This window comes from Lytechinus variegatus, chromosome 2, assembly GCF_018143015.1.
Source record: "Lytechinus variegatus isolate NC3 chromosome 2, Lvar_3.0, whole genome shotgun sequence".
Taxonomy (NCBI): domain Eukaryota; kingdom Metazoa; phylum Echinodermata; class Echinoidea; order Temnopleuroida; family Toxopneustidae; genus Lytechinus; species Lytechinus variegatus.
In genome coordinates, this window is record NC_054741.1 from 82,822,963 (window position 1) to 82,845,562 (window position 22,600).

The following is a 22,600-nucleotide window of genomic DNA, read 5'->3' on the forward strand; positions in this document are numbered from 1 at the left end:
CTTAGAAGGCATATTGATTATTTCGTTTATCAATTTATACATGTAAGAGAAAATGTAATGATTATAATTATATTCTGTATACAAATTCGGTTTTGGGGGCTGCTCCCAACGATTTCCTGAGATATGCCAGGAAAAGCGTAAAGTCCTCAGGTTAGGGGGGAAACAATCTTAGTTCCCTTATTATGCTATCGTTTTCAGTCTGCAAGTTATCATATGAGTATTTCTTCTTGCCATGTTTTTAACATAATTCACTATTTTGTTGGTATTACTGTAATCAATTAGCATGATTAGCTGTGTTTATTTCTTTGAAGCAGTCTGTGTTTCTGAGAATGGTCTTCAGTTTCTTTTAGCTTAAAGACCCAGACCGGACCCGAAAATGATATTGACAAATTACCTATCAACGTGAAGAATAGGAATCAAGGATCACAAACATACCCTCAAAATGCGATTTACTTGGATATAAAAAGAGTAATTATGTCCGCAATCTGTGAATCGCGAGCTTGCTAAACGGCCGCCAGAGACTCTTTCTTCATCGTTTCGTTTTCTCCGGTGATGTTGATGACGTCACGTTGTGTAAGGCACGAGCAGCACTCTGTTAATTTGCATGTGAGTAAGGTAAGTTTTCCAAGTATTTGTGTGTTTTCAAATAGTGATTTCGTGTAGTTCTAGTATGTTTATTAATAAGATTTCGTAGCATAAGTATTAATTTAGCAATTCACTTTGACATGAATAATAAAATCTTGAAATTAATGATGAATTTGGCCGGAAAGATATCAAAATCGGTGGCGTTTCCTTGCTCTGGCCCCTCTGCTGCTGGCTGCTGCACCATGATGAGTGGCCGGGGTTGCACCGACTATGAATCGGGGAAAGGGCGGGCCGCTGGAGGTGAAGACGTACCTTGGCTGTTGCTCCTTGCTGAAGCTAGCCTAATGTTTTTACTACTCTACTAGTACCTAGTTCGATCCTTCCGATGAATATTTTATTTTGCCTTTGATTCTTGATATAATTGAGCTGTAATTCCATCATATTGGGAGTTGAAGATATTTTTCATTTGATCTAGGGCACATTCGTTTGCCCACCTTTTCCAAAATCAGAACTTGAAGTTCAGTGAAAACAATTTTTTGTGAAGTTGTGACAGTGACAGTGCATGGTGTATGAGATTCATATTTTCCAAACAAAGTGTGTAGTATGAGTGAAAAACTTTTTCTTGTCAAATCTTTCAAACCAGCACACCCTATAAAAAAATTGTTGCTAGTTATTGCCTAGGCTATATATCTAGGCCTATTATGATATAAAAAATTGGTAACATTCTCATTCTCAATTCCATTTCTGTTTAAAAATTCTGATTGCCGTTTTTTTTTACTTTTGAATTTGGAGGAAACTTGTCCTGAGTCTGAAATTAGGCCTTTGTTTGACCTTGATCCATGATCAGGCACGATGAAAGGGGGTTTTTCAGCTGAATTTTTAAAAATCTACCTGGCATAGGCAGTGCGCCGCGGGGGGGGGACATGTCCCCCCTAAATTTGAGATGTGGGGGACGTACCCCCCTAATTTTTGTGTTTACAACCTTTTTTTTTATGCTTGTCAATTTAGTTTCTGTTCTGGGTACCCCCTTAAAATGTCTCTGGTCCCCCCCCCCCCAGAATTTACATTGATGACCATTTTTTTTTTCTTTCTTTTTTTGCTTGTCAAATTTTTTCACCTGTAGTGTCCATCACAAAATTTAAGGTGGACCCCTCCTAATTTTTTTTGGCTTCTGCCGCCAATGCCACCTGGTCTTTAAAAAGTGATGGGGGGGCTGATCCACCCTCTTATTTCATTATATTTACAATTTTGCGTCATACAATATTAGGATAGGGGTACTGTTCGTTCCCTCTGCATATATGCCTGTCTACACTAGGATATACTGTCTGTCATATTTTATTTTCATGCATTCATATTCTATAATACATGTATAAGCTCATGGAATGTTGTCTCAGACCTCCAAAAAATGGGGTTTGCAAGTTTTTATGCGTGCTTGAGCAGGAAATCAGTAATCTCATCCCACATTTGATCTTGGCTGTTGAGCACGTGATTGCAACCAAAATATGTCCATGTATTAACCCTAAAAAGACTGGGGGGGCTGATTCAGCCCCCCCCCCTCGTCAATTTTCGCGATAAATCCGCCGCGCAAAATTCTTTGACCGCGTCGCTCGCTGACTTTTTGCTTTCAAGTCACGTGCAACTTTTGAGACCGAAATTGTGATCCCCGCATACCTGGTTCCGAAATTACGTAACATTTCGTAAGTGCATGCAGACCCAAAATTACTCAAAAACGTGAATTTGTGTACAAATCCAATGCAAATAGTGTTTTAAGCCAAAATTCATAAATGTATCATTTTTCCTTTTACTGCTTAAAATAAATTAATTTTATCTTTTTTATGGTCAAAATAAAGTCCCTGACAATTTCCCTTGAGAAAACAATAAAAAACAAAAAGTCGAAAAACAAAGAAATACATAAGAAATTTAGAAAACAATAGAATACATAAGAAAATAAATGTGATGTTGAAATTTTAAAAAATAAATTTGATCAGATGCCTATCTAGAGTATGTGAAACAAAAATTAGCATTTCAGGGGCATTATTTTATTAATTAGAGCAAACTAATGATTTTACGCATAAATTAGCATAATTAATGAGACATGAGTTTTTTGCACAATTTGACGTTATAATTTTGTAGATAATGTCATGGGTAACGCGTGTGCCAATTTTCGTCACGATCGACGGCCGAGATCATAAGGGGGGGGGGGCTAAATCAGGCCCCCCCCCAGTCTTCTTGGCGTCGAAATAGCCCAGTCTATTTAGGGTTAATCATGGCATGTTTTACAATACTGTAAGGTCAAATTCTATGAAAAATCACATTGCTTATTTTGCTAATTATGCAATTTCTGATTTATGCGTGAAATCAAAAGTTTGCTAATTATTAGATTGTGCCTTTAAAGTGCATTTTTGCTTCACACATCTCTAATATTTTATTGTTTTCTGAATTTCATGTTCTTATTTATTGTTTGGGATTTTATTTTGACCATAAACAAGATTAAATAAATTGATTTGATCAATAAAAAGACAAATGATAAAAAATAGTTATACATTTACGAATTTTTGCTAAAAACACTTATTGCATTCGATTTGTACACATATTCATGTTTTTGAAGAATTTTTTGTCTGCATCCACTTACCAAATGTTGCACAATTTTGGAACCACATACCTGGGGATTGAAGTTTTGGTCTCAAAGTTGTATAAAGTGAATGAGCGCCACGCTCAATTTTTTTTTTCTAAAAATTTCCAAGGGACTGAATCAGCCCCCCTCGTCTTTTAAGAGTTAACCTCCTACTCTCCTGTAGTTAGTAAAATCCATGTTATTTTTTTTCTCATAGACTACAACTATCGAATTCATCATCATGTCAAAGCGTGACAAAGGAGGAGAGGATCCTGGAGGGTCAGGAGATGTACCAACCAAGAAGATAAAGCATGTAGGAGGGAATAGATGTGTTCTTTATGGATGCAGCAACACAATGTACAATGGATTTGCTATCCATGAAATGCCAAAGCAGGGATCAATCAGACGAGCATGGATCAATTTTATCCAGCTGAGGCTAAAAGGATTTCATGCAAACGAGAGGGCCCGTGTTCATGTATGCAGTGGGCACTTTCAGAGGGAACAATACGACCAGTCACAAGTGATGCAATATCAGTATGGCTACAGAAAGCTTCCGCCCCGTCTGCTCCCCAATGCTGTCCCCAGACTTCACCAAGCTGTACAGCCATTCCCTGCGGAGTGGTTCATCAAGGAGTCTATTCCTCCGGCAGAGCCAACACCGACCACATCTACTCTCACAGTGGCATCATGTAGAAGTTCCGACACCAGTACCGTGCATTCTAGTTCTACCAACATGACAGTTGCGTTTCTACGCAGTGAGAAGTCAAATACAAGTACTAGGAAGGAAAATGAAATCAAAGACCCTCGGCCAGTCACATTAGCTGATGCAAGTACTTGTATGTCTCCTACGCTGCCCAGTTCTGGTGGAAGCAAGCGGAGAACATCTTTGTTCAGTAGGAAGAAGGTATGTTTAAGGCAAAACTTTTATGCCTTTTGAATAATGTGTTAAACAAAAAAACCTAGAAAATTTATTGATTTTACAATCAGGATTTTTTATTGCTGTTACATGGAAATCAAGTTGTGAATACTCTAACATTGAAATGTTTACAGTGTGTAGCATGATTCTTCTATGTCATCAAATGTGAGACATTGTTGAATTACATTTTACATGTTCATTCATATCCCTCATCAGATGTGATTGCATGCAACTTTATATTCTCAGATATATGAAAATAAGTTACGATATTGAGCTTTAATTGGAACTCAGAGTATATTGTACTTTGGACTCATGCTAGAAATACTTTTTAATATACCAGTTCGCAATTACGTTAGAATGTCTGTCAGTAAAATGTCATATAATTACAGTTTTATTCAAAATATTGTCATTGCTATTTCATTTCAGGAGGTCTGTAGAATAGCAGAAGAATATGCAAGGAAGGAGGAGGAAGAAGCAGCACGAGAAGCAGCAGCACAACAAGCTAGGAGGGAGCAAGAGAACACTAAGGCTGTTCAGGTTCAGTTGTTTCCCGATGTAAGTAAATGAAATAAAGATCTAAAGATGTTTTGTGGCAAACCAAAGTGTCATATTTGCAGTGACACTGAAGTTTGGAATTCAGTCATTGCCTTTTACTCAGATTTGTTTAAATTTGTGTGTTTTATATATAGATATATATATCTAGGTGTTTTCATTGTCTGCCTGGATTACCCGTAAGGATTTAATCGGAAAGGGGGTGGGGTGGCATTTGTGAGTTTTACATCAATCTGTCTACCTCTATTTTTTTCTCTCCCCCCCCCTCATTTTAAATTATCTGTTATTTAATATTGTTTTACATTTACACATATTAACCTGTCCCCTCAGATGGTTGATAAGCAGTTTCAAAAGAAACCAAAGACGAGGACTTGTGCTGTGCAGGTAAAGCCTGCCAAACCTCCAAAACCTATCAAGCCTGTTACGAAAGAGAAAGGTGAGTAGTCATACACTTATTATTTATTTGTGTTGTATGATATATTTATGGGTTGCATGTACCATGTAAGGATATGGAACTCATACTCTTTATTACTTTGCCAAATTTGAAAAATAGATAAGAATGCAATTATACCTTGGGGGTCATATCATAATGCTGGTCCTAATTTACGAGTGATTTAAAGAACAACTGGTGATCCATTCTGGTGGTACAAGTATGTAAATGAGGTTCATCCTTAATATGCTCATTGGTGATTATTTAGCACATAATAAAGGCTTGTCTGTCAACTTCAGAACAGTTTTATGAAACACCCACCTGGGTACATAATTGACCCAAAATTTCTCTATATTTATAGTTGTCAAAATGTATTCCAAGCACTAACAAATTTGGAATAAAATAAAAATCAAAGTAGAGCCCCTATTATGAAATGCATTACAGTCCAGTTTCACCATGTTCTTGATATAGGAATCCAGGTTTGCCTTTCCTCTGGAAAGGTGGTCCCTACAGTCACATCCTCAACCCAAACAGACCATCTTGAAGCAGAGTCAGAGGATAATAAATATGATGACAAGGACGATGAATGTGATGACGAGGATGTTGAATATGACAACAAGGATCCAGATTATATACCAGAGCAGGAACTTGAAGAAAAGGATGCAGAAGAATTTGAGAAAGTGTAAGTGGTTTTCAATTATGATGTTAATGCTTGTCAAAATGCTATCATAAATAACTTTGAAAGCTTTATGGATCTAATTGAAAACGAGAAGGCAAAAGGGTGTACAAGCATCACTGATGGTCTTGCAGAAGTCTTAGGTGGTATGATGAAGGTCACAGGTAATTTAAGGTCAATTAACTTTGTATTTTATTATCATAATTATAATGATGTGTTTTTTAGATAATAATTAACATAATGTTTATATATATCAATAAAATTGTTTTTAAATTCGTCACTGGTTATATATTGAATCAAATAATGCAAGAAAGACTGCCAGGTGTTCTTGTTTTATTTACAATTTGACTGATCGATATGTTTTGTAATACAGATTACGCATGATTGCAGTTCATTTGCTATCAGTAATCTACCTAGAAGAGCCATAATACAGGTGGTAACTGGTAATAATTTGATTAATTTGGAGTTGCTTCTTCCGTTATGACTCTTAATTAAGCATTACTTCACACGGTAGGTTTTCATTTCCTGTCTCTATTATTTGATAATATTGGTTACACTTTATGGAATGTTTGTTTGTTTTTTACAGGAACATGCCTGCTGATATCATCAGTCAGCAGAAATACATTGTTTTCGAGGAACAGCTGATTGAGCTATTTAGGCAATGCAGGAGCTGCCACTTGCCCTGCTCAGTGGAAATCCAGCAGCCAGCAAACTTTGGGAGTCGGATTAAAGTGGTATCAACATGTGAGGAATGCGGCTCCAGACACGAATGGTCTTCACAGCCAACAGTGGGCAACTTATCAGCTGGAAACATATTGTTATCGTCAGCGATTCTGTTTGCTGGGGCAAGTGCCACCAAGATATTTAAGATCTTCAAGATAATGAATCTACGTGGTATATCAACATCAACATTCAACGAACACCAGACCAAGTACCTCCAGCCAGCAGTCATCTTGGAATGGAGGAAAGCTCAATCAGCTATTTTAACCAACATCAAGGCCAGTGAGCATGACCTGATTGTGGGAGGGGATGGCAGGAGTGATTCCCCGGGACATTCTGCCAAATTTGGATCATATACCTTAATGGACTTGAGGACAGACAAGGTCATTGATGTCCAGCTGGTGCAAGTGAGTGATTTGTGTCATTTATTTTCAGTTTTTATGGTTCAAAGCTTTTTTTTATGTAATTGCAAATTATCAAGAAAATCAAGATTATTTACTTCCTTGACTCAGAAAGATCATTTTCTGATGTTCCACTTGGTAAATACTATAGTCCCACATGTAGACTTTCATGATGTTGCAACATTTACTCCAAATGATCATGGACCGTGTGATTGCTCTGATTGTTTTTCATAGTTTACATTCAGTCAACACCATGAAAATGTACATGTGGGACTACAATATTTACCCGGTGTAACATAAACAATCTGTAAGAGTCAAGAAAGTGAATATTCTGCACTTTTTTCAGGAATGTTTAAATCAAAAATATTCCAAGGAAATATAGAAAATAGGTGGCAATTTCTTTTTGGTCAGGTTTCTTTTTTCCTCCTATATTGGTCCTAGATCTGCACTGTAAGTATGGTTAAACAGTTGTCAAAATAGATAAAAGGAATTACTTTTAACAGTTGTTTGAATGGCGTTAAAATGTTTTGAGTCTGCCCTAATTTTTTTTTCTTTCCCTCCCATAATTAGTGTACAGAGGTGAAGAATTCCAATGCAATGGAATTGGAAGGTCTGAAACGGGCATTGGAGAAGATGGATGCGGAAGCTGTAGAGATAAAAACAATAGTGACTGATCGGCATCTTCAGATAGCGAAGTTCCTGCGGGAGAATTACCCCCATATAGATCATCGTTACGATGTATGGCATATTGCGAAAGGTAATTATCAGAATGTGTGCTTAATTTTATGTCAGAAAAAATCAATAGTACTGTTTATGTTGAAATTTTATTGTGTCTTTTTTAGATGTCTTATATTTTAACGTTTCTACATATTACTAGATGCATATTAAAGAAAAATGCCAGTAGTTGCAGTAAACACTGATTTTATGAGAAAGTCTGTAAAACCAGGCTTAATTATCAGTATATCATCGAGGATCTAGATCTGGTACAGTTACATAAACTGAACACTTAAAATCTTGAAAATCTATGCTGAAAAATGTTCACACTGAAGATCACCAACACAGATAGGCACACGTGGGACAGTGTAATATTATTGCTGGGATAAAGACCAGACGGAAGTGACAGAATCCGCGCTTTTTTTGCTTATTTCTCAGTTATTAGACAATTTCTTCCAAAATCCTTTGGCACATATTTTTTCATTCATTAAAACAGACATTTAATTGGGTGGCCAGTATATTAGATTCTGTAAAAAGTCATTTTGAGATCGTTACCAGAACTGGAATTTATCGTTAAAACAACCAAATTATCAATGCAATGTAGCACCTTATGTCTACTTGGCTTTGAATATAGAATCGCACAGTACGCTGTTTTTTTTCTTAGTTTCACAATCAATTAATAATAATAATAATTGGCATTTATATAGCGCTTTATCAATCTACAACTGTTCAAAGCGCTTCACGCTTTTGACAATTCTATGTTTTTATTGGATCTTGCCTAGTTGCCTTTCTTGTGCCATTGTATGACATGTTCTTATTTTGTATACTACAATTGATACTTTGATTTTTGTTTTTATGCTGTCTTTGTATGATGTAGGATTGAAAAAGAAACTGAAAGCATTGGGCCGAGTTAAGGACTGTGAACTCGTGCAAGCATGGTTGAGGACACTCATCAACCATGTGTACTGGACAGCACTCTCCAGTCCAGGTGGCGACAAGGATGTCATGAAATCCAAATATAAGAGGTCAATGAACCACATCCGAAACATCCACACTGACCAAGACCCAGAACAGGCATGCGAACATGGGGACGATTATCCAGCACGGGAATGGATGAAGTCAGGTAAGCTTTATGATCATTGATTGCATTGGTTTACTTTGACTGTTTGTTTTTTAAATCACCAAGTAAAGATATACATTTGCTTTTCAATTAAATTGTGCTTGAAAATATGCGTTTGTTCAAATATTCAATTAAGTAAAATTGATGACAGGTTTGATATGAATATTGGAGACATTTTATAAATCTGAAGTCATTACTTATGTACCTGTTTTCGAATGAGAAATGTTTTGATATTTTTAAAAGTATTTGGGACATGATTCCAAAGTGATTAAGTTTTACACCAATATATAGTGTGTATTGTTCATATCCTCATTACAGGTACAAAAGTGTACGAGAAGTTGCGGGAGATAATGTTGAATACTAGAATTCTCAATGACATTGGGAAGATGTCTCCCCATGCACAGACAAGCAAGGTGGAGGCTTTCCACAATGTTCTTCTACATTGGTGCCCCAAGTTGCTGGTATATTCATACCAAGGGATGAAGTGCAGGTAAAGTAGGCCATTAGAACGAGTTAGATTTATATTTTTATAAACTGAAATCATTCTTTTTCATTCATTTATTATACTGCTAGCAAACAAAGTTTGAAGGGGGTATATAGGAATCAGGGAACCTTAGGTCGGTTTGGAGGATAGTCAAGGAGATGGTACTTCAGTTACTAATTTACAGATTATTTCTCAATTTTGGACCAATTTTGAAATTAACCACATACATTGGTTTTGGGATAAAGACATCTTCCATATGGGTTGTAAATTGCATTAATGTGGAGTGGGTAGCAGACATCTTTATCTAATATGTGGTTTTACTTTTTATTCACTTCTTGTTATATTGGGGGGGTGCTATGTTTGGTTATTATGTCATACTGATCACATTGTCCCAAGTATGCCAATCCTGTATAAAATGAATCTTTCAGATTATACTTGGCTGCTTTGCATTGGAACGAGAACTGTGGTAGATCGCAGGCTCAAGATGTGGATGGCAATCCAGTGTACAAGTTGAAGTATCCACGTTCCAAGGAAGGAGGTCACACAGTTGAAAAAGTTCTGACTGCTTGTACTTATGGTAAGTACTACTTATGAGAAGAAGGGACTTTCCACTAAGCTATTTTAGTCTTATAATTTTCTTTTCTATAGAGATAGTAAAAGTCATCAGAAGTCAGCTTATTTTGATTTGACTGATGATTCTTGATGGAAATGTCTTTTACATCGAGCACCAGATGGACTGGCAAAATTTTTCATCAATGGTTATACCTACTTGATTGCTTGAAATTTAAAATACACTATCTTGGGTTCTTGTTCATGTCCTTGCGCTACTAAAAATTCATAGTGCAGTTTTTCTGTTGAAATGAGATAAGAATCCGATTGTGCTTTTTACGTTATCTTGCAGCTTTTAATTACACCCCATCACTTGTTTAAAATCTATAAAGAATCAGACATGCTGGAATGTAGTTAGTAGGACGGCAATAATGTGTATGGACATTTTTTTTTTAAAGTCTTTATACACTGAGTTTATGTGGAGACTTGAAAATATATTGCCTTTTTTTTCTTGTAGTTGTTTTTTTCTAAAGGTTGACATCTAAAAAGCTCATACCACATCGTTCTCTCCAAGCCTGGCAGATGAGATGCAGGCAATTACCTGCAACAAAGTTCTGAGTTCAAAACTTTTTTCCTTGCAAATAAGATGTGTGCATTTCTGCAATCATTTGTGTGTGAGATGCATGTGAGATTCTGTCAATGCAGGCGATTGACACATGCAAGGCTTGCACAGAACGATGTGAGAGGGCCTTGAAGTATTTTCTTAACCTGTAGTTTGGGATTTTATCTTGCAGATTATGTGAAAGCTCTACTGAGAGTAGTTCTGGATCTGGTGGAAAACAAACTGCAAATCAGAGGCGAAATGGACGAGTTGCAGCCAAAGCCAGCCCGAAGTGCCTCATACCAGAAACCCAACAAGAGCGAAGCTGTTCAGGCTTTCGAGGAGCACCATCGCTTTGCTGATAGAACCTAGTTTGATTTTGAACAAATTCATCAGTGAATTTTAGAAGTAAAACCATGATTAATGAACCAGACTTTGTTACTATATATGCCTTTTCATGAAACATGGTGAATACATTTTCTATCAGTACACAGAAGATTATCGGTATGATTTATGCACGTGAGTAGTGTATAATAAATATGCATAATAGAAAAAGCAGAGATGCCAAGTTCAAAGACCAGCTATGCGTGAGATTTTCTGTGAATCTGAGTGAGATCACAGACATTGTGTACAATGTATATGGAGATAGGCTTTGATAGTTGCGTGAAACAGAGATTAGAGGGGATGAACCAGAGTCCAAAATGCTTGAGTCTCACGCATAATGTGTGAGACTTGGTTGCTCTGAAAAAGGTGAAATACATAGTATACCACAATATATGTGGATCTCGGAAAATACCTGTAAACTTATGTATCCTGTCCTAGCATTAGGGAATAAATTATTGCTGCTTTTAATGTAGGACAGCAGCCAGTGTCAACATCAAAATCTTGACTGAGGTTAACTTTTTAAATGTCCTAACTTTCATTGCCCATGACATTATTTTTAGGATAATACTTCAGGTGAATGTAATTACAGTTAAATGAACTGTGATTATGCTCAGATTTAACAACGAAACTTGAATTTTCAAGTCAAGTATGAAAGATTGATGCTGCTTTTTGGATAGTAGTCAGTTCGACATCAAAATCTTGAGTGAGTCCTAAATTTGTATTGTATATGGCTTTAAGATCAGGAAAAATTATCCAGCTTGGACGTTATCAGGCTATAATGAACTTTGATCATGTGTAGGTGTAAATATGAAAAAAATCCTAGATCAGTTTTCCTTGCAAATTAGATATAAAGGGAATGCTAGATAAATATACAAACTGACTCCTTTCTACCTATCCCATGCACACAAATATTGACATTAGACCATCTCATTTTGATGTTTAATGAAGCTTGTACACAAAGGGTAGGAGTACAAAGTAAACTTTTTATGGAAGTTTTAAGGGGGTGATGGATTAAAATCATTTTAGGTAAAAAAAAACTCCCCAAAACATGGTTACTGGTAATAGCGTTATATGTACCATTTTCATAAGTTCATTAACACATCTATTTTATTTCGAATACTGCAACATTTTGTCGGTCTATGAGACAAGTGTATGCCCAGGTTTTCCATTGCAATGAGATCAGGGTATAGGGTACTTCTTTCTATAAAGGGAATACTAATGGGTATTAGAGCCACTTAATTTGCATCTGCATCCTAAATTTATGGCCTAGAGTTGTTTAATTGCACAAAGTGTGTTGGGGGGTATTTTAATGTCGCATAGTCAATTTTCTATTTGTATATTATAGGCAACACTACCAGGCATGTCCCACCTTCCACCTGTTCATTTGAATATTTACCAAACGACAGATTTATTGCACTATGTCATATAAATGACTTATGTACACCTTGTTATAGATAGTGAATGATACAGGTTATGCGACTTCTCCTAAATTGATATTCAGTAAATTTGACAGAAAAGAAAATTTCTATTGGGAGTTTGAAAAGAATGTGTACAATATAGAACAAGGTGATTTGTTAAAATATAAGTAAAGAAATACCAAGAAAAAGAAAAAAGAACAGTTTGTTTTACTTTTATTATTGTATTTATGTTTTCTAGTATGCTGAGACTTGGGATAATGAAGTGATAGAGAATCAAGTATATAAAGATGTAAAGGGAAGAGAGAAAGATATGGAGAGTGACAAAGGGGAAGGGTGAGAGAAGATATAAGAAACACAGAAACGGAGTAAAGAGGGAGAAAGATAAATGAGAGAGGGGGCAAGGGCAGAATGACAGCGAGAGAAAGTGAAATAGGGGGGAAGGATGATGGATGGGAGAGAGAAGAGGGGGTGAACTGAAGTCGTATGGATGTATGTCAGGAAGAATGGGTTATTTCGGACGTTTTTAGGGGCATCCATTGTGTAGGAGAAATAATAAAGTATTTTTTCCCCTCTGTAATCACATCTTATCTGCAGAAAACCATTAAAACATGCAAATCAAATGATCAACAAATTATTTTCCAACCATTTCTTTTGCTGAATTGTCGAATCAGCCAGATTTCTGTGGTCAGAAGAGTTTGACATGAAGATTCAACTAGTTGATACCATAACTTTTTTCTCTATTTTTGAGAGGGAACTGGTGAAAATGGATCAATCACAGTGATTACTTTCTGACCAGTAGCATATATCAGACAAATAAAATTCCATCATAAGAAATTGACTTCCTCGCTAATTTCTGTTCTGTGTCTACCATCGTTTTCACACTTTCTCTTTCCATGTCTCTCCTATTTTTCTTCTTATTTCTCTATACGACTTTGCACTTGTTTCTCAATGTAGATCTTTGCATTTCTCGAACTCCTTCCCCTTTCATTCCTCTCACAATATTAAATTTATAAATGAAATATAAAAAAAATGTTTTCACTTCTTATTTCTCTATACGACTTTGCACTTGTTTCTCAATGTAGATCTTTGCATTTCTCGAACTCCTTCCCCTTTCATTCCTCTCACAATATAAATTATAAATGAAATATAAAAAAAACGCAACAAATGCATCATGTTCAAGTTCAATTCATTTCATATATTTTAAAAAAGACAAGGTTACAATACAAAGTGAATGTTAACAAGATTGGTTGACATGACTTCCTACTCATCTGCCAGTGAAATAAATGCTCAATGTAATAGATGGAAATAAGGTGTATAATTATTCAGTTCTCCAAAATTTTCAATCCAAATTCAATGACAAGAAATATATTTCCTTGATGAAATAGTTACATAATGGGTGGATACATCTCAACAATTTTGCATAATTATGTCAAGTGAGAAGCTTGTCATGCTTTTGAGACGATACTTCCTACATTGTACTACCAGTAGTTCTGAAATGAAGCAACACACTCCAAACATATGTCACAGAAAAAAAATCCTCAAAATGTGATCATGTAAATAATAATAATAGCAGGGCCTGCTGGGAGAACATCTTTCAGAACTGAAGTGGGTTCCCTGGGTAAATTTTCTATACTATTATTCCTGTTACAACAAAAAAAAATACACTATAACTGTTACAAAATGATTTCCAACTTAAACAGTAGGGAACCAATTTCTTATTTCTATAAAAAATATAAGCAAAAAAGTAAAAGACAAATAACTGCATCAGAAAATTTTTAAATGAAATTGATTCACAAAGAAAATTAATGATTCCAATGATTTATATATTTCTAATGAAAAGTCTTCACACAACAAAAAATGGATGTTAAAAGGGTTATAGATTTGCAGCAAAATCCTAATATCATGTCTAGATATTTAAAGTATATTTAATGAACGTGAAATAAGTGGATGCAGAAAAATTAATGCTAACGTGTCATTAAATGTCTTTTATTTTCCTATTATCAGTCAAATTACTGTTGTGATCACGATATCTGCAGACAAGATCATAATACCTTCAAGGGCTGAGGGAAATGGAAAAAAATTAAAAAATTCTCTGGCTATTGTAGAGTTAAAACCTTTATTTTTTTAATACTAGTAAATGCTAAGGACTGAAATTTTTGTACTATTAAATAATATGCCACTCATGGAATTTGATACATATGTAACTTTAGGACCAAATATGGAGTCTGAATTACTGAATCACGTATGAAAAAGAGTAAGGACACAATTTAAGATATGACTACAGATTATGAGATTGGTACTAGTAATTTATCTCAACCATGCAAACCATGAAGGTTTTAAGGACAAAATGCTCACTTACAAATGGTAGTCTACACTGACACACTAAATCTTTATTGATGAACTAAAAATAAATACATATATAGAACATTCTTACATCCACATAACTTGTGTGTATTGCTATGTATATAAAATGAGAGTGTAATAGATGATTGGGCAACAATGCAATTATGTGATCACATGCACATGCTTGTACATGTAGATGAACAAATTAAAACAAATATATATATGATAGTACACATCTTGTTTTTTCTGACATTCTTCAGGAAAAATATACAATGTATGTCACAATTAAATAATAATGATGATTCATGATTTCATAGACAAAATGAACCAGACCTTCAGCTACAGTGCTATAGCAATTATTGTTGGTTGGAATGTACATACAGGTAATTGACTTTAAGCTCATCTTAGGCGACGTAGGATGGTGCCCTTGTACTGATCCCCTCCATCTGGATAGGCTTCCATGATAGCAGCATGGATGCATGCAGGCAGTTGTACCCTGATGTCTTTTCCAAGCCAGCCCCAACACCATCTCACCACTTTCCGATATGCCACATATCGGTATTTCCTTAATAATATTAAATGAAAAAAGAGAAGAAAATGATAAATATGGCTTTAATGCAAGACTCGTAATTCATATAATTAAATGATACGTTGGGAATTTGATTAGCAGTTTTGGTCAAACAATGTGTGAAAGTGTCATATTGTTTCTTATATTTTTCACATTTTTCGTCATACTACATTACTGGGTGAGTGACTGTGAGGGGGGGGGGGGCAAAAACAAGGTTAAATACATTGCACTGCAGTTGAGTGCTCTAGACAAAAAGGGTAAAGAAGAACTTAAATTTTGTCAAGTCAATAATGGTACATATTTGTAGATGTAACAAAAATTATTCACTAGACTTTGAATCTTACAAAAAATAAAACATCAGAGTAACACTGTATGATGAATCTGACCAATTATCCCCCCCCCCCCATGCATAGATAATCTGTCTTCTTTATGAGCTGCTTTTTGGGGAAAAATAGTCAAGTCCATATGTAATTTTCCCCTTCCCAAAAGGTATGAAGATAATTGAAGACATTTTTACATCAGAGCAAGGTACGTTATTTTCTTCTGATACAACTTCCAATGTAATAAAAGAGCAATATATGACTTACTCGTTATTGCGATCACCGAAACCTCTCGCTGCTCGACGCCACCGATCTGTATATTCCAGCCAACCAATATAGAGCGATGTGGCATTAAGTATGGCAGGTTCGAATTCATCTGATTCCACCAGACAGCGTGCTCCCTGTCGGTCAGCCTCTCCAAGTACCTCTGGTGCTTCCCTGCAGCACAAACAATCTCCTTCGTTGAAAGAAGGGTGCACACGACACCTTCCACATGTACACCTGGATACAAGAAAGATTTTTTTTTTAAATATGACCTTCCATATTTTCCATTTAACAAGGAACACAAATAATTATTAAACACAAAAGCAGATGCAAATCCTCCTTCTAAACTCAAAGTTCAATTTGGTCTATGACTCGACTCAAAAGGCTGAGCCGCCCATGGTCCATTTCATCATGAACGAGCACAGCTGAGCTGAGAGTCGGTGAGAGTGCGCCGATTAAAAATACCGTATGCCAAATGAAATTTTGGTTTAAATACAGAGGTAGGCCCATCCCTCACTATACAGTATTAGTTTTACTTTGTGTGTTAATTACTGTTAGCCCCCCGAAAAAAATAAAAAATGAAATACTGAATGGATTGACATGATTGACCGAGTCAGAATCTTGCATTGCATCTTGTCTTGCATTGATCGGACTTAGCAAGCATGCCCTAGCTGCCTTGGCTTAGACAAAAAGCTTCAATCTCTGTCATATGGGTTGTTCCGCTGAACTCCATTGGCTCCACTCATCAAATAATTTTTTTTCAAAAAAGTTGGATTAAACTCCTCAAACAGATGGCTGCCAGCCGTTAGCTCTGCCTGTGCATGCTGATTGCTGGCCCTTGTTTGCCGAATGCATGCATTTATATTGATTATGACATGCATCAGAAAGTTGTTAAGACTACTATAAGGTACCCGGTATCGTATCTATACTGTTCGGTAAAAAATATATTTGAAAATTTACCAATTATCGACGTTTTCCAGAAGTCGATTAGCATTAGCTGGCCCAGCATCCCCGACATTCTGCCCCGGCTCACCACGGGGTAAGGGCTCGTAATCCCATTCGACGAGCTGCCGGTTCTCCCCGTCATCAGCTTCGCCTCCATCGCTATCACTACTGCTGCTCGTCTCATCACTCTCAGTCTCACTATCGGTGCCATCAACATTTTCAGATTCAAAATCCATAATCAAGTCTTGTTGATCGAGCGCATCTTCTCTCTGAGCCGGGGCCGTCATTCCTCTCCTTATAATATCAATAACAGAGTATGACGGAAGCAAACAAACTTTACAATCACTGCCAACAAAGTCAAAATCGATAGGTACGGAGTATGCAAACAGCGAACAATATGCACACCCACGGCCGGCCACAGTCTCGATATCTCCGCCGGCCGCGCGCCGGGCTCGCCGGTGCAATCGCAAATACAGCGTTGATATCAGCTCAGCTCAGCTGTGCTGCCCAGCTCAGCCAGGCCAGCTCAACTAGCTAGCTAGCTCCTCCGGATCCGCGCTCTACACAACTTGACGTCATCATTTTCGGGCGACGTGGGGGGTCGCTCAATCGAAGGGAATTTGGAAGGGGTGGTTTATTAATTTTTCTTTCATTGTTTTTGAGCAATGGAAGGAGATACACGTAATATGTTTGGTATATTTGTATTCTATGAATCATTAGCTTTCTTTTGATGTATGGTTGTTTTCACATCGGTCAGGATCTTTAATAGATTGACGCGTCAGTGATTTCCCCTTTTTAAAATCTAGGGGGCAGTTATGCCCGTCTAATTGGTCGTGTCTTCCAGTAATAATATGGATGTAATTAGAACTCACATGTTAATCGGTGTTCTGGCTATGGCTAAGTTGTTTTGTATCTTAAATTTGTGAATGATGCACTCTTTTTTAAAAGTGGACAATATAGAAAAATTAACGGAGAAAGCAAGCAAACAAACATTTCACATGCAGTGACTAACGACAATAATAGTTGATCGCATTTCCTTATTCGGACTAACATTTTTTGAAAAAAATAATCATAGAATCTATCCAATTATCTTAGGATTTTTAATTTGGGGATATATTATGTTATGTTAATATTCTAGACGACAAAATACTGCTTATACGAGACCAATCCAACTACAACTATTTTGTCTTTTTATGTATTTGTCGGAAAATATATCATGCATACCTAAACAAATAAACATTCTCAACAACGTGCCTTAAGTCGCTCAACACCAACTGTCTAAAAAATATTGGGTAAATGCTTCACGAGGGTATCTATGTGTCCAACCAACATTGGGCATTTCTTTTGGGCATTTTAATTTATCCAGTGTGATGAAAATGTTGCCCATTCTTAAGTAATTGCTGCTTATTTTATAACTTTACTGGACAATATGCTTCCCGCATTGGTAAAATACTGCCCCAAATTTGACACAGTTACCCTCGTGCTGGTTAAAATTTTAGCAATATTTTAAATTTTAAAATTAAATTTTAAATGGACCCAGCGCCATGTCTTAGTCTGGAATTATAGGTGTGTTGTGTCAGGCAGCTGAACAACTGCTTTATAATTAGTGAAAAAGTGACTCAAAATCCTCCCACGTTGAACGTCAATAAAGCGCTGCTTCTCTATACCAAATCACACACTGTTTCTAATTATGCATGTAAACCACAACAGCGTGGTCGCAGCGAAATCTGGAATTTCTCCTTCCGATTCGCATGATGCCCGATACTTCACCTTCGCATTGCATTCTCGTAAAAGTCCAACCAATCACGTTCCTTCACACATACTCATCGGCAAAAACTCATTAAAGATTTGGCCAATCGGGAGACACGATTGAAGGGTTACGGATAAGGTCTCATAATCTATAATGGCTACTGCCTTCCGCTTTCTTATTAAATCTGTGTCAAAGTTTGTTTGTAGACTGTCACGATGGAAGCAATTGTTTAATGCATTTAAGACAATTACTCTGTCTTGCGAAGCAATTGCTAATTTGTTAATTTTGTCCACTGTCTTCTGTGTTGAGTTTCAATAGCAAAGCATTTTACAAAGGTTTTCAAAACACAGATGCATGTCGTAATTAGGTTTGTGATGTATGAATGAAAGCACTCCTGGGTCCTAAGAGTTTTATTTTTTTTTACATTTCATAGAGAAGCAAGGAAGCAAGTAGTCCTCACTCCTGTCTTATTCGAAGCAGACGTGTAAATTGGAAACATCATATTGAAGCTAACAGTGGTCGTTGTCTTGCATTTACCTTATATAAACACGCTTTTCATCTCATGAAGGACTTTGTATAACGGAACGAATCGTGGATAATATTCTATTTTCAGAAACAGTCGCCACTGCTCCTAAACTTTTCAGGTATCACTATCAAAGCCTTAGTTGTTGATTTCAAATTCTTACGATTCATAGGTATAACTTGAAACTCGATTTTTTTTCTTAATATGGTTATATTAGAAACGTATTCCTGAATTATTATGAAACGCAATGGTGAAATAAGAAATATATGATCAAGAGACAGACTCGAGCACCTAATAAACGGGATCTCCATGTTAGAAGGTGACCATAGATGACGTTATACATGTACAAGGGTACTCGATTTGCAACGTTAATCATGTTTAATACCAAATTTATGATTCAGAAAGATGGAAATGAAGGGAGTCTAGGAAACGATTGTTACCATAGCGACTCTCTTCCAAAAATAATTAAAACAAATTCCTGAACTGCAATCGATATATCGATGACGAACTTTCGGAAATTATTCGGATGGAGAAAGACGATGATATAGTCGAAGAAGATGGAATGCTAACCATTAGGATTTTTGTTCGTCATAGTAGTTGATATCAAGATGAACCTATGTCCTCATCTACGACTCAAGGGATTGATTCAAAACCTTTCGTATACACTATCAAGGATCTTCTGACACGATAAGGCTAATCTTCAGGAAGCTTACCAAGATAATTATCAGAACATATTATATTCCTATTATATTTAATGTATAAGAATAGAGACTGGGATTAATTCCCTCAGTCAAGGCAAGAGGTCTTATATCCATCTTCGATCAGATTGATATTTTGGTAATGTTTACACCTCCACCATGACATAGCTTCATAACTAGAAGGAATCATTATACAAGCATAATAACATGATATATTCTTACCATGGAATGCACAATCGCCAGGCATTGGTAATCAATATAGGTATTCAAATTATTATTATCGTTTCGGTATCTTGATGGTCCATATCTAGAGACATTTTCTTCATTATTTTGTAAATAACATATCAAAGGTTGTTTTTTAAAGGTCGATATTTAAAAGTAATTAAAACTATATAAGCTGTAGCGACTGCAGAGACAACATGCGTCTGATGAGTAATAATGCCTGATCTTGATAGTTTTTATCCATTCGGTTGATTGACATTATTGTTTCTGTTTGCCTAATATTAATCAACCTTCAAAGCTGAATTACGATGTTCAAATGGCGCGTGCAGACACCCCCTCCCAAGCGCAGAGCGGGGTTGAGGCTTCCTGTATCGAGAGGGGGCATGGAGGGGTGTTTGAAAGATTGTTCAGGGTGCGTGCCAAACTTGGATCCAACTTATTTGTCATCGGCTGTGACTCGTAGCGTGGCTAGTGATGTATCCATAGACAGTGCCACATCTGTGATGGCCAATGCTTCAGAAGTCGATCTTGATAGCAATATGGACGGTGGTCACGTCCACGAAGATGTGACGTCGAAGACGACGGCGTCGGCGAAATCCAGTTACGGTGCTCTTAATGAAGAGTACAACATTGATGGCGATGTTTGTGATAATCAGAGGCACGATAGTTTAAACAGAAGCGATTCTCAGGGTTATGAGACTTACGGAGTTGGATTTGAGAGTTTCAGCAGCGATGCTTTTGGAGACTTAACCGCTGTTTTGGAGGATACAGAAGAGCTAGATGATGACGACGACTACGAGGATGATTTCACTGATGATGAAGAGGATATCGGAGAATATTCGCCAATGTTACCAACCCCATCATCAAGGAAATTAATGAAGTATCCTCGGATTGAGGAAGATGATGGTTATGGTGATAGCTTTGATTATAGTGGAAAGACAGAAACAAACCAAGAGGAATATGATGAGGATGGTGAGTATTTCTCTATCATTAGCTTAATATTGGCAAAGAAATGTTTCTCATTGTAATCATCTTTAGTCATTCAATCATATAGCTGCACAAATCAAAATTAAACATAAAGTAATGCGGAACTCTACTTGTATTAGCGACATATATTTTTTTAATTGCTGCTATTTTTTGTCAGTAGTAGTAGTAGTAGTAGTAGTAGTGGTAGTGGTAGTAGTAGTAGAAGTAGTAGTTGTTGTGGTAGTAGTATCATCATTATAATGGGTTTTTTTCATCCGACGTTAATGTCTGTGATATCCTTGAATTTGATTGGGTGTTGTACATGCGAGTAATGACATCATGACTACTGGTTGATAGCTACTTTTATCATGCTCATAATTTAATCTTGTGCGGTGAGATTCGGTGATTCAGATTCGTTGATCTAGCGAAATCATTTGACTAGAAACTAGTCACTGTTACTATACCTTGAGTCAGGTTTGACTATAGAGTAAGTCTATAGGTGTATGTTTATTCGGGTCATCTTACGTCAGCTAGATCCTATATCATTTATTTGACTGGAATTATCGTTCTAATGCACAAAAGATCTGTTAATTTAATCTGATTAGTTTGTTCATGCGATGTTTTATTGCTTTATTTTTCAGAAATGTATTTCTATATTCATTTTTGGGGATATCTTTCTTACTTCATTGATATGAATTTCGTTCAAAGATTTACTGAAATATAAAACTGGATTTCTTTTTCATAAAGTCATATACTTGTCAATCTAGTGTGAATAACCTTCTTGTTAATTTAGTATTATTAAAAGTTTGCTCGTGTAGAGAGATGGAAAATTAAGTGCATTACTTTTCATCATGTCAAAACAGTTGAGAAAAAAAATCGATATTAGTTTATTCAATGTGTGCTTTACAATGTTATTTTGAAAAATAATTTGTTACAATTCAGGTGTGAATACTCATATTCAGTTTTATTTGATTTGATTGCTTTGCTGTAATTATTTTTATATTATATTCTGCAGTTTTTAGACTATAGGTATTTATCTAGTTCTAGATTATTGGAATGCTATATTCTGTAATTTTTGTAACTTATGCTTTGCTTTTGCTAATAGTTGCAATTATGTTATTTTTTTGTATTATGCTATCAAACTATGCGTTATGCTGTATATTTTTTTGAACTGAATTATCAAGTCAATAAAGATAATTAAAGATTTAAAATGCAATAGATTACACTGAAAAGCGAGAAAGCTCATAGTCTACTTTCCTAGAACTAGACCATGAAGAACATTATTTCCTTGTGTTAATTAGTTTTCATAAGCGGTTAATTAAAAAACTGTCAAAGGTTTGGTTCGTCCAAATTTTACATTGAATCTATATTTCTCTTTAAATTTATAAGGAAGTAGATATATTACCCTCTGACATTGTGCTATCACGATCCGGATGATATTTTTGACGGAGAAAGATTATACAGATTGGATTTTCCCCTAAAATGTTACCGCATGATAGCAACTAAACCTAAAATAGGTTTAATCCTTTACTCCTCATAACGTGAAATGTGGGAAACATTATACTTGAAAAAGCACAAACTTTGAATATTTTTCCTCTGATATAATCATTTATATGTTTTTGGTACGCAGTATGAGAGCAATTTCAGGTCAATTAATGTGTCTTAAAACAGTATCAAAATCGGGTATATTAGTTGCACCTCATCCGTATTCAATTTGTTGTTACGATTATGGTCGTCTATTAGTTTGCTGTATGGTACTCTAGGCTGAAAATGAAATGTTTTGAATATGTAGAGTTAAATCTAACAAGCACACAAGTGAACATAAACATTTTTCTTA

At 36.0% G+C, this 22,600-nt stretch overlaps 3 protein-coding genes across 5 annotated transcripts in view; 2 read left to right on the forward strand and 1 right to left on the reverse strand.

Annotated features, from left to right (window-relative positions):
• Nucleotides 1-356: 356 nt before the first annotated feature.
• On the forward strand, nt 357-14,199 carry LOC121409280. Of its 2 annotated transcripts, none has more exons than XM_041601177.1 (11): nt 357-615; nt 3,417-4,103; nt 4,542-4,670; nt 4,998-5,103; nt 5,569-5,779; nt 6,360-6,900; nt 7,465-7,651; nt 8,486-8,731; nt 9,047-9,218; nt 9,641-9,789; nt 10,556-14,199. In XM_041601177.1, the coding sequence occupies exons 1-11, from the start codon at nt 553-555 to the stop codon at nt 10,732-10,734; spliced, it is 2,670 nt and encodes an 889-aa protein (XP_041457111.1). In that variant the 5' UTR covers nt 357-552; the 3' UTR covers nt 10,735-14,199. The 2 variants fall into 2 exon arrangements, with proteins under 2 accessions (XP_041457111.1, XP_041457112.1); XM_041601178.1 differs by having other exon boundaries at nt 357-606.
• A 180-nt stretch (nt 14,200-14,379) lies between these two features.
• On the reverse strand, nt 14,380-17,049 carry LOC121409281. Its single transcript, XM_041601179.1, has 3 exons — nt 16,620-17,049; nt 15,663-15,896; nt 14,380-15,072 (listed from the first exon to the last, which is right to left on the reverse strand). Exons 1-3 carry the CDS (start codon nt 16,889-16,891, stop codon nt 14,907-14,909), a joined length of 672 nt encoding a protein of 223 aa, XP_041457113.1. The 5' UTR covers nt 16,892-17,049; the 3' UTR covers nt 14,380-14,906.
• Nucleotides 17,050-19,907: 2,858 nt separating this feature from the next.
• LOC121409282 overlaps nt 19,908-22,600 on the forward strand; it is a 41,405-nt gene continuing 38,712 nt past the window's right edge. Inside the window, exon 1 of one of the 2 annotated variants that reach the window (XM_041601182.1) lies at nt 19,908-20,769. In XM_041601182.1, coding sequence (XP_041457116.1) covers nt 20,106-20,769 — 664 coding nt within the window. In that variant the 5' untranslated portion in view covers nt 19,908-20,105. The remainder of the gene's footprint in view (nt 20,770-22,600) is intronic. The other variant, XM_041601181.1, reaches the window with a different exon arrangement.